Raw genomic sequence first — 15,662 nt, 5'->3', positions numbered from 1 at the left:
AAGCTGGCACCACTGAATAGGATGCTCCTTTGCATAATATAATGCTCCTGAAATACTTCATAGTATCAGATATTCCAGTGTTCTAAATGTACTGTGGATAGTTATAGTGTTTGATACAGTAGCACAAAAAGAAAGACGTTCAATTCATGAAAACTAAATTAAAACTTATCAGATAATCTATACTGAAACCCAAGCAGGGATTCAAATCATTAGATGGTCATGACTATTCTTTGTGTACTAGCCAAAAGAGTGTCAGGCATTTGGCTTTAGCTTCTCCCCAGTACCGACTGGCAAGAATGTACGGAGGCAGGACGGATTGTGTTCAGGCAGGAATTCAAGACTGGCTTGGTATAGATTCAAAATTAGCAGTTACTGACAAAACTCCAAAGAACAGTGAGAAAAATAATTTTTGACTGGAAATCAAAAGTTTGTCTACTCATCTGAACTTTGTGGATTTTGTGGTGGGTAGTTAAGAAGATGCTGTGTTTTGAATATGTGGAACAAGTGCTCTACCTTCCAGCTTTCTCACCACCTCTCCACCCTTCACCTCTCTTTTCTGTAGTACCCCATCCCACTTCTGGCCAACTGGAAATTTAGTAGCATACTGGTTAAGCCCAGACTTTGGGTCACAAAGCAGCCACATTTAGGTTCTATACCCAGAGACAGCCTCAAGGACGATAATAACGGCATCTATCATTTGGGGTTGTTAAGAGAATTAAATGAGTGAACACAGGCAAAAGCACTTAGAATAGCACTTGGCCTATAGTAAATGTTGGGAAAATTTTTTTAAAGCAGAGACAAGGAAAAATAGTTAGAAACCCCATTTCTGGCCAGCAGAATCTCAAATGCAGCTCTGTAAAAGCTGGTTAATCCTAGAATACTCCAAACCTTTGATCTATAAGAAGCAAATGTGAAAGGTAGTCCTGATATTGGAGAGGCATCTGAACAGAGAAAAAGGGAACAGTGAGTGAACATTTCCCATAATTTTTGAGGGATTCAAGAGATCTTTAATAGTTCCCTAACAAGTGTTTGATCTCCTTCCTTAAACCTCCAGGTGTGGGAGGGCAGAAATCAATGCTTATTAGCATACTACAAGGAGGTAAAGGTTGCATTTGCATTGTTTAGGACTGGGGACCAGCAGCATGAGTCAGGTGACAAGGGAGGAAAGGATACAGACTCCTACTGGCGATGCTCCTACATTATGTATTATGTGCCTGCAATAGTGCTAGGCAATTTCCCCTCCACAGAATCCACCAACAGTTATAAATGTAATCATAATCCTTTCACTTATTACAGAAGCCCAGCAAGTTAGGTTGTAATTTGAGATAACAGCTACTCATATCATATTCTTTAGTCTGACATCATTGCATTTTAAAATCACTATTAGATGTCAATTTTAGAAGTAAATGCCATTTTTATATATTTTATACATTTTCCGTTACCCTGTGAGCTAACATTAAAATAACTTGACACTTTGATAGCTGATATCACTGCAGAATTCTTTTAAATTAGGGGGAAAAAGTCAAGGCAATAAAAGGCAGACATAGTAAAAACTGGCAATTAAGAATATATCTTTAAATTCCTTACATAATACCTAGATGGTTTTCCTCAATATGAATCAATACAGTTACAGCGTGACACAGCTTGCTTTAAATGAATTGATTCTTTTACGACTTCCAAGAATAGAAGAGAATAAAAAAAAAAAAAAAAAAAAAAAAGAATAGAAGAGAATAAATTCCTGAGTTACCTGAGGTAAGCTGAATGCAATGCTCCCTGGAACCACAGATGGGTGGGTCCTCAGTGTAAATGTGTACCTGTGGTTGGGGGAGGTCCTCACCATCACGTGCCTAAAAGACAGAAACACAGTCAATACTCCACGTCAAAGGAAATAAAGAACATCAATTCCAAATGTGCTCATTTTCAACAAACAATGCTTGATGAGTACTGGGTGGAAACATGGCATTATATGAGTCCTGAAGAAACAGGACCACAAATTTCATTTCCAAAAACTGTCCGCAATTCAAAATGTTTTCCAGGAATAAGGACCACCTCAGGCCAAACAGACATCAAGCAGAATCAGGACCAATTTCAAGAGAGTACATACCATCCAAAACATCAATGTCATTACATTTCCAGTTTACATAAAACTGAAGACAGTGATTTACTTGATAGTAAGTAAAAATTAGATGAATTTCCTCTCCTGAGACTTATTTCACATCCTAACTAGACTAAAGGAAGGAGAACCAAAGATAGAATAAAGCCAGGATATAGCAGTCAAAAAAAAAGTTAGTTTTTAGGACTATTCATTACATCTCTTTGCAGATTCCCACAACAGGTTGAAATAGTAACAGCCTGTAAAATTAAAAAGGTGGTAAAAATGAAAAAATTTTCCCAAAATATATCAGCTTCCATATAGATATCAATATTTACTATTTCAAAGCATTTTGTGCTAATTCACCCTGCTCAGAAGTTACCTGTAAACAGATGAACTATAGTTATCTCATGATCATCTCCTACACCAAGAAACTACCAAGGACTGTGTGTGAGATAGAAGCTTCACACTCTGCTACAATAGCACTATCTTTTTAAAAATTATCTTTTAGAGTGCTATAATTTTTAAAATATTAATGGTTAATGTTTCTATACATATCATTTTGTCAGTAGGACACAAGTTCCTTATATCTACTATACTTTAAGTAACCCCCTCATGTGTACAGTGAACATCTAACACGTAAAAGAATTCCATAAGCAAATTCTCACACTGATTGTCTGTAGTCCAGTATATATGTAGAAAGTTCTATGTTCAACTTAGAATCACAGAATTTTTAGGACTGGAAACAATGTTAATACAATTATGTAGTATAGCCCTTTACTCTGAAGCGGAAAACCACAGATGATTAGCAATTCTAACCCTGTGAAACTCATGTATTTCTCAGATAGCTTTAGAAACAGAAAAAGGCTCAGTTAAAATCCCACTTCCTTCCTCATTTCCCTAGTTTGCCTTCTGGAACAGCCCCTTCATGTCCTTATCTCCACCAACCTTAGAAGCACATGGATGGCAATGAACTTGGTAGCAGGGTATTTAGAAGTTCTGCCAATGGGTGATGTGAATCAGTTAAAATAAATGACAGTGAAAAATGCTTGTAAAGATTCTACAATTGTGCATCTTCCAATTTTCATGTCTCTTGGATTATCATAGTAATAATGATCAAAACAGCTAATATTTATTGAGGACTTATTAATGTGGTAGACTCTGTTCTAAGTGCTTTATTTGTGTAACTCAATATTCACAAACACCCTGAGGAAGATAGTACCATCATCCCCATTTTACAGATTAGGACACTGAGGCACAGTCAGGGTAAATAACTTACCCATGGTCACCCAGTTTATAATTGGCAGAACCAGGATCCAAACTCAGACAATCTGACCCAAAGCCAAAAACCTAATGACTATGCTATATATGATTCATATATCCAGTATGTTTAGTTCTGCTAAGAAAACCAGTGGAAAAATAAAGTTATATATAAAAAACTATGTATCATTTAGAAAACATTATATTTATCAAAATTTGATACAGTAAATACATGACTCTCATCTCCCATTTTCCAATTCAGCAAGAGGAATTAAAAAATTATACTCAAACGTTTCCAAAAATTAATTAATTAATTAAATAAGGACTCTCCAGAAGTTTCTAAAATACCATTTAGCAGGTTAGAAGAAAACAAAGTCAGATACTCACTGGCCAGACTGGAAATCCTTTTCATTCACAACTGCACAGTTAGTTAAAGATAATTCATCTGTAGGACATCTTGCAGCTTGCATACTCTGTAAGAATCAATGATTAGGAAAATAAAATTAAGTCACCTTTTATTTTCTTAAAGAATATTTTATGCTTCCCTGTCCTCTATTCCCCATCACCTGTAGTAAACGCTTACTGTTTTTGACCCCCAGCACCCCTTACTCTGTGGTAACAGTAAACCCTGCCTTTCGGAAACTGCTCCCTCCCCATTCCATGTGCTTTTGTGGGCCTGCCAATCACAGCACACGTGCAATCACACAGAGTACTATCCCATCCATGGGACTTTATATAGACAGGCGCTAGAAGAAAGGCACTCTCCCTCGCATCACCACCACACGAAGGAAGCCTTTCTGCTCTAAAAGAAGAAAACTATCGCAGAGAAAGCAAAGGTGACAGAGACACAGACAAACAGACACCTTGAGACTCAGACCCGACAACGAAGTTAAAACCCTTGAGACCAGTTCTGAAAGTTGGCTGAGTCAATAAACTCTTTTTTTGCTCAAGCTTATTTGAGTTAGTTTTCCATTTCTCCCAAAAAAAAAAAAAAAAAGATTTTGACATAAAAATGCAATGATGTAAATTCAATACATTTGATAAAGTATATCGTGAAAAAGTATCTCATAAGAGATCTCAAGTGGCTACGAACCATTTCTCCTACAGACTAAGAAAAGCTATCTTCCAAATACCTCCCAACAAAAATAATTACAGGTATATTTAAAATAAAATAGCAATTAACAGTCCTTTTGATCAACATTGATCAACAGCTACTAGTAAAACATTCCTTCATATAATGTATGTAACCAATAATCCTTCCACCATCCCCTAGGGTTTCCTAGTTATTGAAATATGACACTCATAGTCTGTTTATGACTAACATACTCACTCTTCAAACCTAAAGCCAAAGCTTATTCTTCTTAAATTTGTCTCCCAAATACAAATTTATAGAGGAAAATAAATTACTCTTTGCCTTGCTTTTGTTTTTAATAAAAGGCTAGTTTCAATACAGCTACCCCAGTTGTTCAGAGCAGTGGTCTCTAAAGTGGGATATGTGCACCTGAAGGGTTTGCAGGATAATCCTTTGGGGTATAAGAAGAAAATATCAGTTCTTCTATTTATATTTATTTATACCCATTTTTATTAAAGATGAACCCCATGCTAAGTGTATATTCTGCCTTAAGATGTAACCTAATGACACTAATAAAGACTTCATAATCTGCCAGGCCTTTAAAAATTCAGTATTCACAGCAAGAGATAAACTTCTCTAATTTTTCCACCTATTTTAAAGTCACATCCTATTGAATCTAGCAATTCACAACATTGTATTAAAGTTAAATAACTGTTGAAACTGCTAAGGTTTCCTGAGAGAAAAGACAAGAAGCTATGACCCACAGTAAAAATGACTAAAATGATACACGGAAAATAAAATGGTGACAAACTAGTATTCTTTTATTGGTAAATATAGCCAAAATCTCTTAGAAAACTCTAAAGAGCTGAAGATATCAGGACATATTATAGAGTGTAGGAGGTCTGCTATATAGTTGAATCAAAATATAGTTATTTCTTTCATCTTAGAAGATTTGCTAGGTAATTGCAAAACACACCAAGAACTACAATTTTGCGAGTCACTAAAGAAAAGATGTACTGAAAAAGATACAGCCTAAACTATAAATGAAACAATACGCTTTATGGGAAAACTGTAACCACTGATGGAATGGCTGTTTTGACTGGAATAAAAAGAATAATTCCAGAATAAAGTTACAAAGACAGCACATTAAGTGAAAGTTGTTCACTGTTTCATTCACAGGTAAACTGTTGCTGCATATAAGTCAGAGCCAAAGGTGTGCGCATGTCCTTCAGGATGTCAGAGGTCAACTTTATCAAAACAAGATCCTTACAATATAGAATCTTTCCTACACTCTGTAAAAAGCCAGGAAGCAGTGTCAAATCTTTTTTTTTTTTTTTTTTTTTGTAAACCATATAGGGATTCACTGGTTACCAAAAGGTAAAGTGCTACCAAGAAGATATTAAAAAAAGAAAAAAAAGAAGAAAGAAAAAGAAAAGAAAAATTCACTTTGCTCCTACAAGATAAAAATGAACAAAAACAAAAAGTAAAAAATACCTTGTGCTAATGAATAGAGCATTTCAAAAATGGTTACTTAGAAACATTTCCATTGCTAAGCGATTCTGCTATTGAAAACAATGTATATTACCTAAAAACAAGCAAAAAATAAAAACTCTCATATATGCATGCTTTAAAAAGTTCGAAACAAAATTTTCTAATCTTTAAAAAAATCATCCAAATGATTTTTCAATGATTTTTGAACCCGTTTATTAGTACTATAAAAGTACAATACATTCTGATTAGTCTGCAAGAAAAACTAATAGATGGAAATTTACCAACCACATTTCATACATTTCAATAAAACATTTCCATAAATGGTAGATAATCTGGGGGAATTTCAAAAGTACAGCTAAATTCCCCCCATTCTTATCTATGCTTTGATGGCCATTAAAATCAAGTAACAAAAAAACCCTAAATTTAGGGCTTCCCTGGTGGCACAGTGGTTAGGAATACGTCTGCCAATGCAGGGGGCATGGGTTCGAGCCCTGCTCTGAGAAGATCCCACATGCCACAGAGCAACTAAGCCCATGAGCCACCATTACTGAGCCTGTGCTCTAGAGACCACGAGCCACAACTACTGAGCCCGCGTGGCACAACTACTGAAGCCCATGTGCCTAGAGCCCGTGCTCCGCAACAAGAGAAGACACCGCAATGAGAAGCCTGCACACTGCGATGAAGAGTATCCCCGCTCGACGCAACTAGAGAAAGCCTGCACGCAGCAACGAAGACCCAACACAGCCAAAAATAAATAAATAAAATTTTTTTTTTAAAAAACCCTGAATTTAGGGCTTCCCTGGTGGCGCAGTGGTTGAGAATCTGCCTGCCGATGCAGGGGACACGGGTTCGAGCCCTGGTCTGGGAAGATCCCACATGCCACCGAGCAACTAGGCCCGTGAGCCACAACTACTGAGCCTGCGCGTCTGGAGTCTGTGCTCCGCAACAAGAGAGGCCACGATAGTGAGAGGCCCACGCACCGCGATGAAGAGTGGCCCCCGCTTGCCGCAACTGGAGAAAGCCCTCGTACAGAAACGAAAACCCAACACAGCCAATAAATAAATAATAATTAAAAATGAATATCTGCTTATTAAAAAAAAACAAAAACCTGAATTTAGAAATAGACCTCTGAACAGTTGTATCACAAAATATTAAACCAAGATTTTAAAGAACAGTAAAGCATCACTTTGCTTTCTGTATTATTAATAAATAAAATTAAGAGAATTTTCTACAGTTCATCTTTAGCTCATCCTTTTTCTTTTTTGTGTATGTTTTACTATGTATATAAAGTATTAGTGTATCACTTAAAAATAAATAGGTATATATACTGGGGATATAGGATCAAAACATTTTTTGTGTATGAGATCTATGAAATCACTAATTTAGAACATGACACAAATAAGGTCTAGGTCATAAGTTTGCTTTCCGAATGGGACAGTATTTTTGCCCATGGTCACTGTCTGACCAGCCACCTGACCAAAATGTGCAGAACTTTGTTTCCCTCTTACCCAGGGGTCTCTGTCACCTACAAGCTTCTTTCTCTCTTTTTTTTTTTTTCCAATATTTTAACCCTGAGGCCCTGCAAAATCCAGAACTCCTTTCTACGACATTCAAGTTCTTTTTTTTTTAATCCTATAAATTTATTTATTTTGGGCTGCATTGGGTCTTCGTTGCTGTGCTCGGGCTTTCTCTAATTGTGGCGAGCGGGGGCTACTCTTCGTTGTGGTGCGCGGGCTTCTCATTGCGGTGGCTTCTCTTGTTGCAGAGCACAGCCTCTAGGTGTGTGGGCTTCAGTAGTTGCAGCTTGCAGGCTCTAGAGCACAGGCTCAGTAGTTGTGGCACACGGGCTTAGTTGCTCCACGGCATGTGGGATCTTCCTGGACCAGGGCTCGAACCCGTGTGCCCTGCATTGGCAGGCGGATTCTTAACCACTGCACCACCAGGGAAGTCCCACTTCTTTCTCTTATATTCCTCTCTTCCCTAACTCTGAGCCCCTTGTCCAGCCAACTCCTACTTATTCTACAATTTCTCAGCTCAGACATTACATTTTCTAGAAGACCTTCCTAGATATCTTTTCCTCCTGTGAGATAAAGGTCAAATGGAAGAACTTAACTGTATTTTTATTGTCTGTTTACACTGCATAAAAGACATAACGTTCTCAAGGACTGAGACTACATCTTGCTCGGATCTGTGGTTCCCAGGGCTAAGAAAGGGCATGGCACACAGCCAGTGCTCATTAAACAGTTGTTGAATAAATGAACTTACAGGTCAATACAATCTATCCCAACTGCAGAATAAACAATTCAAAGAACATGGACACAAAGGACATTTCAAGGTTATTTAGGAAGTGATATAATTTAAATAAAATTATCTAATAGTTCAAAATTACACAGAATTGATATAGCCAAAGTTATTTAAAAATTTACAAAATGCTAAGTTAACCTTTTCATTTGTAAACTTGTTTACTTGTCAAAGAGTTGGTGTCCTTTAAAAAAAGAGTGAAAAAATCTGTAAAAGTCATCTGGCTGGCCAACTAAAACAGATGCTGTGAGCAAAAAGCCTCCCTACTGGAATCTAGAAGCATCTGTGTTTTTATGGTAAGCCAAGCAGGGTATCTCATTTTCTCATCAAAATATAAGACCCTATAAATAGTAGCTGTTTACTTATCACAATACTGCCAAGGGAAAATTCCACAATTTTTCTAACACTGACCTTGCCTCTAGGAAACAATGATAAAAGCCCAGCCACAACGGCCACATAGCTATTATGAAATGAAAATACAAAACTGACAGGCAAATTTATATAAGTTTAGTTATCTGAGGTACTAGAATATTTAACTGTCTGAAGGCTATAAAATGTTTTCATTAACTTGAAATGTAAAAAATTATTAACTCATTGCTATGCAAAAGAATGAAAATCTCAACAAATCTTTAATGGAAACTTCAGCAGAAGTAATTATATCATTACTTTGAACCCTCTTGCACTGTTGGTGGGAACGTAAATTGATACAGCCACTATGCAGGTTCCTTAAAACACTAAAAATAGAACTACCTTATGACCCAGCAATCCCACTACTGGGCATATACCCAGAGAAAACCATAATTCAAAAGACACATGCACCCCAATGTTCATTACAGCACTATTTACGATAGCCAGGACATGGAAGCAACCTAAATGTCCATCAACAGAGGAATGGATAAAGAAGATATGGTACATATATACAATGGAATATTACTCAACCATAAAAAGGAATGAAATTGGATCATCTGCAGAGACATGGATGGACCTAAAGAGTGTCATACAGAGTGAAGTAAGTCACAAAGAGAAAAACAAATATCGTATTAACACATATATGTGGAATCTAGAAAAATGGTATAGATGATCTTTTTTTTTTTTTAAGTAAATTTATTTATTTATTTTTGGCTGCTTTGGTTCTTCGTTGCTGTGTGCGGCTGTCTCTAGCTGCAGGGAGCAGGGGTTACTCTCCATTGCGGTGCGCAGGCTGCTCACTGCAGTGGCTTCTCTTGTTGTGGAGCACAGGCTTTAGGTGCACAGGCTTCAGTAGTTGTGGCACGTGGGCTCCGTAGTTGTGGCTCACGGGCTCTAGAGCGCAGGTTCAGTAGTTGTGGCGCACGGGCTTACTTACTCCACGGCATACGGGATCTTCCCAGACCAGGGCTTGAACCCATGTCCCCTGTACTGGCAGGCGGACTCTTAACCACTGCACCACCAGGGAAGCCCGATATAGACGATCTTATTTGCAAAGTAGAAACAGAGACACAGACATAGAGAACAAACGTATGGATACCAAGGGGGAAGGGGGGTTGGGTGGGATGAATTGGGAGATTAGGATTGACATATATACACTATTGATACTATATATAAAATAGATAACTAATGAGAAACTACTGTTTAGCACAGGGAACTCTACTCAATGCTCTTTGGTGACCTAAATGGGAAGGAAATCCAAAAAAGAGGGGATATATGTGTACGTATAGCTGATTCACTTCGCTGTACAGCAGAAACTAAAACATTGTAAAGCAACTATACTCCAGTGAAAATTTTAAAAATACTCCTTTCTTTTCCAACTACATATCTGCATGAGACAACAGATTGAATGCAGATGCAGATGTGTGAGAATACAGCTGTCTTCTAAGTCAGAGATTTGCAAAAATGTAAAACAGTGCCACTCACTATTTTTTTTTTTTGCCTTGGAAACTATAGTTATCTTTTCATAAAGGTAGGTTCTTTTTTTTTGTTTAACATCTTTATTGGAGTATAATTGCTTTACAATGGTGTGTCAGCCTCTGCTTAAAGATACGTTCTTCATGATAACCTGTAATGGGCTTTAATGTTGTTTTTAAATGACTCAATCAATAAATATTAAAAATTTTTTTAAATATATAATCCTTATGCCAAAGGAAAATAAAAAGTTATATCATTACTTATGTGAGAGCCTTTAAAGTGCAGAAAGAGAACTGGCTTCTTTCCATCAAAAAAAAAAAAAAAAAAAATTGGGCGGTGGTGGGGGCAGGTAACCAGGACTCCTCTGGGCATCACTGCATAGTTTTCAAATTTAAATAACATACTTTCATCCAAAGGTCCACTTTAAAAATTGGATTTTTAAAATATATGCTTTATTGTTTACCAAAGAACTCAGTAGGGCAAAATAAATAGAAAAAACCAAAGTGTGTAGTACCTGATTATAAGACCTCATTACAGATAACTGCAACACTCATGAATCCATTGGTCTTCTCTGTGGTGCTTCAGGCCTAGGTTACATCTCTCTAGAGACACAAATTCCCCCACAGGAAAGGGAAGTAGGACAGAATATATGAACTTGCCCCAGAGCCAGCTCAGCTAACAAGTCTCACTCAATTTTGTGCTTCCTGAAAAATAACATTTTAGAACTGCATTATTCAATAAAGTAACCACTAGACATATATGGTTATTAAAATTAAAACTAATTAAAATTTTAAAATTCAGTTCTTCAGGTGCACTAGTCACATTTCCAGTGCCACATGTGGCTATCAGCTGTCACTGAAGAAAGTTTCATTAGATGGTGCTAGTCTAGAGCAGTGTGAGAAAGGCCATCAGTAATCCATGTCTTCAGGCCTATGGAACCACTCTGCTATAAACTCCTGAAATAATAATTTCTATTAAAATTGTGAAGTCCTGTGGGACTAGAAGTGATGGATAGAAATAAGCTAAATTTGTATGTCCTATAGTAATCTTGCAAAGAGCATGTAGGGATACCCTTCACATTATCCATCTCAAATCAGTAACTATTCACATAGGTGACATCCCTTAGGGCCTTAAAATTCCTTTACAAACATATTGAAAAAGAAAAAAAAACTGAGCTCCCATTTTGGTTTTTTGAGGGGAAAAAAAAAACACAAAGGAAAATATAAAAGGCTGACAGCACTAAATGGTGGCAAAGAAGTGATGCAGTTTCTTATAAGGTTAACGTGACCCAGCAGATCTACCCCTAGGTTTTAAGTAAAGAGAAATGAAAACATACAGCCACATGACGACTGGTACACAAACGGTCATAGCAACTTTATTCATAATAGTCAAAAACTGAAATAACACGAAGATCTACCAACAGTTGAATGGATAAACAAAGTGTGGTACAGCCATACAATGGAACACTACCCAGCAATTAAAAAGAAACTACCTACTGATATATGCAACAATGTGAGCAAACCTCAAAAACATAATGCCAAGTAAAGCCAGATGCTTATATAATATAGGATGAACTCTTTTTTGCATCACCTTGTAATTAGATGAAATCCTAGAAAAGGCAAAATTAATCTAGAGTAACAACCACACACACACACAAAATCAGTGATTGCCTGGGGCCGGGGTGAAATGAACAGCAGAAAAACATGAAGTAATTTTTTGAGATAATAGAAATGTTCTATATCTGGATTGTATTTTATTGTATATAGGTTTTACCTCAATAAAGTGGAGAAGTGATGGTCTGATTTTTTAATGGCTGGGCAATCACCAACAATTCCCATGTAAAGACAGTATAAATGTTCAAACTAGAAAACATAGTTTAGGTACAGGGTACATACACTCATGCAACAAAGACCTAGACCTTGGTACATCTGTACTCAGGTAGGCCTACTGGAAAAGAGAGCTAACTAGGTCTGCAGAACAGATTCGGTTCTCTCCCCAACCAGTCCTCATCCCAGCTGTAGGAATAAACAGAACTAGGAGAATGGCCAGGTCTACCTCTAAAGGCCAGTCTAAGGTTGCTGACCATATTGGCCTGCTGCTAGTCCTGGGCACAGGATGTGAAAAGAGGAAGTATAAAACCTACAACTCCTGGCATGAATGTCCCATACTAACCATCAGATTGGCAATTCTTCCTCCTGAGAAAAGTAAGATTGTTTGTTTTCCCTGTAATAATTCTTCCACTAAGACGCAAGGGAATTTGATCTAAAGTTCTACTCTCCCTATGGGCAGGAATGGAAACAGGAGGACATAGGAATAAATGCACAACCACCCAAACATACACAAGAGAATTAAATGAAGTATTCTCATTTACTTGATATAGAGTAAATAATAAATGTCAGCTATTATTAAGACCATCATAGAGATATTCAGTAAAGAATTATTTGTAATAGAAAAAAAAAATCACAATCTAAAGCTAAATAAATGCCGTGAATAGGAGCATGGTTAAAAGTATCACAACTATGCAGCCATTTGAAAGGTCAAGGTACCTCTGTTTGTACTGACAAGGGAAATGTCCACAATATAGAACTAAGTTTTAAAAAAGAAATAAAATAGCATGTAGAGTAAGTTTTTAATAAAAAAGATACACACTAAATTAATAGTAGTTACCACTGAGGTGAAACAAGAAGGTATACGTGAAACACCTTCGCTTTTCACAATTCTGAATGGTTGGAACTGTTTTTTACAATAAATAACCCTTATCTTAGGAAAATAATTTTAAATATAGAGAATTTTTATGTACAAAGTTGTCCTCTACAGGATTACTTTACCGGTGATGAATTAGAAGCAAACTAAAAGTCCTATTTCAAAGTGATGGTTACGAAAACTAAAACATATCCACTTAATTGAATATCATATCCTCATAATATTCAAATCACAGGATAGTATATGTATACATGTATATATATACATATATAAATATAAATTTTACTTTATAGTTTTATTTTTTTAAGTATAGCAAAGCAATTAAATTAAAACACACCAAAATGTAAAAAACAATTGTGATTGGACAATGGGACTATGAGTGATTTATTTTCTTCCTTTCTGCACTTTCCAAGTTAAAAAATATAGATAGCTGCTATTTTACTACCCAAATTAAAATTTTTGTATTAAAGTTAATTGATGGTATATTTCATTTCGGACCTCTGTTTCTGCATAGACAGTGATGACCTCACACATTAGGAAAATAACTGGAAGGACATGCTTAATAAAAGGACACTGTCATTATTCATGAAATATAAGACATGGTCTAATAATTTGCTTATGTGTGTTTTTTCTTCATAATTAAACCATGTAGGTTAAATCTAATTCTCTTTGACTACAGTGTGGCAAAGATTGTTGTATATAAATTAAGAAAACATACTTTTTAATAAACTGTAAGAAATTACAAAATATGGTCTGAAACACAGAAATCTTTTGATAGATATACAAAGAGTTAAAATTTTATTTATACTGGGCAGATTAACCAACGACTGAGCATCAAAATGAACACCAAATCATAAACCAGTTAACTAAATCCTTGGCTCTGTGAATAAATAATTTCCTCTCCAAGACTGCATTAACTTGGGAAAGTTCATTAATGCCTCAAAATACCTTACTTTAAAATTTGGAGAAGTACCTGGTACAATATTTAGCACATAATAGGCACTCAATAACTATTTGTGGAATTAAAAAATTGGGGAAGAAATATATCTAGAGAGTGATAAGACCCATATGAAGAAAACTAACAGAAGCACATAAAAGAATATCCAAGTAAATGTAGAGATATATGATGTCATTCTATGCAATGACTCAATACTGTAAGGATATCATCAACTCCAAATTAACCTATAAACTTAATGTAATTATAAGAAAATCCCAATGGGACTTCAGCAAATTCAATCTAAACTGTAACTGGCAAAGTATTATAAATGTAGTAGGCAAAATGAGAAGGGAACAAAATTTTTTTTAATTTGTGAAAGTAGCCAAGAAAAATTTCAGAAAGAATGAGACTGGCCCTACTAGACATCAAAACATGCCGTACACAGTAATTAAAACAATTTAGTGGAATTCCCTGGTAGTCCAGTGGTTAGGACTCCACACTTTCACTGCCGAGGGCCGGGGTTCAATCCCTGGTTGGGGAACTAAGCTCTCATGGCCAAAAAAAACTAAAAATAAAATAAAAATAAATAAAATAAACCAATGTATTGTAGTATTAGTACAGAAACAGACAGTTCAATGGAGTAGAACAAACAATCCAGAAACAGAACCAGGTGAGAACTTGATATGTGAGATTTAGAATCAGTAGAGGAAAGCTTAACTATTCAATAAATGGCACTGAGACGAATGATTATCCACTTGGTGGCTGGACTGGAGGAGTGTCAATAATAACAGCTAATGTGTTTGAGAGCTTATTACATGTCAGGCGCTGTTTTAAAAGCTTTACACACCTGCAAACACCCCAGCCCTCACTCCAGCTAACATTTTTGTTTTCTCATAAGAAAATTACTTCTCTCTAAATGATTTTATTTTTAATTAATTAATTATTTATTTATTTATGGCTGTGTTGGGTCTTCGTTTCTGAGCTAAGGCTTTCTCTAGTTGCGGCAAGTGGGGGCCACTCTTCATCACGGTGCGCGGGCCTCTCACTACCGAGGCCTCTCTTGTTGCAGAGCACAGGCTCCAGACGCGCAGGCTCAGCAATTGTGGTTCACGGGCCTAGTCGCTCCGCGGCATGTGGGATCTTCCCAGACCAGGGCTCGAACCCGTGTCCCCTGCATTGGCAGGCAGATTCTCAACCACTGCGCCACCAGGGAAGCCCTCTAAATTATTTTTAAAATATGACTCATTCTGAATTTTATATACTTAGAAGATAAAAAAATCTAATTTTAAAGTGAATTAACTAAAGATTGTGTGTTTTAATCCTATAGCTACCTCTAATTTGATTCAAGCACGTACTGTAGCTCCATTTGGTCACATTCAAGGATCACAGCATTCTATTCTTAACCTTACAGAAGCATCTTAAGGCACATACCTCAAATGTATAAGGAGGTAGAATCCCTCATCTGTAGGTTTGATGGCAACCCGCCTATCCAGCCTTTGGTCTTTCGCCTCTTGGGTCACTGCCAGTAAACCTCTCTCGTTCCAGAGGCAGGTCCACACCCCTCATAGTGACTTAAAAAGCAAAAGTCCCTTAATTCTCTTACCTCAAATTATCAACCTTTCTCTCTTCACTTTACAACCAAATTTCTCAAGTCTCCCTTCCTTACCTCCCATCTTCTCATCCTCTGGCAATCTTCTTTGAAATCCTCTACAGCAACTACTTTCCTGCAATGGCTCTTCCAAGTCACCAATGCCTTTCTAACTGCGAAATTCAGTGGTATCTCCCTCTCTTCAGTATTCATTTTAATTTGTTTCTCTGGCTGTCCTAACATCATCATTATCCTTTCAATTCACTCAAATTCACAATTTCAAGGTCATTCTTCCCTTCACCATCCAATACACACACGCACGTGCACACACACA

The 15,662-nt window shown here is 36.6% G+C and overlaps 1 protein-coding gene across 1 annotated transcript in view; it reads right to left on the bottom strand.

Moving 5' to 3' along the window:
• The window catches only part of NSF (N-ethylmaleimide sensitive factor, vesicle fusing ATPase), a 161,432-nt gene that overhangs the window by 130,909 nt on the left and 14,861 nt on the right, over positions 1 to 15,662 (bottom strand). Inside the window, exons 2-3 of the mRNA XM_059907700.1 lie at positions 3,740 to 3,825; positions 1,748 to 1,847 (exon numbers count right to left, since the gene is read on the bottom strand). Coding sequence (XP_059763683.1) covers positions 1,748 to 1,847; positions 3,740 to 3,825 — 186 coding nt within the window. The remainder of the gene's footprint in view (positions 1 to 1,747; positions 1,848 to 3,739; positions 3,826 to 15,662) is intronic.

The sequence above is a fragment of the Balaenoptera ricei genome, chromosome 20 (genome assembly GCF_028023285.1).
Source record: "Balaenoptera ricei isolate mBalRic1 chromosome 20, mBalRic1.hap2, whole genome shotgun sequence".
In the NCBI taxonomy this organism is placed as follows: domain Eukaryota; kingdom Metazoa; phylum Chordata; class Mammalia; order Artiodactyla; family Balaenopteridae; genus Balaenoptera; species Balaenoptera ricei.
This window is presented reverse-complemented; position numbering and strand designations above follow the sequence as displayed.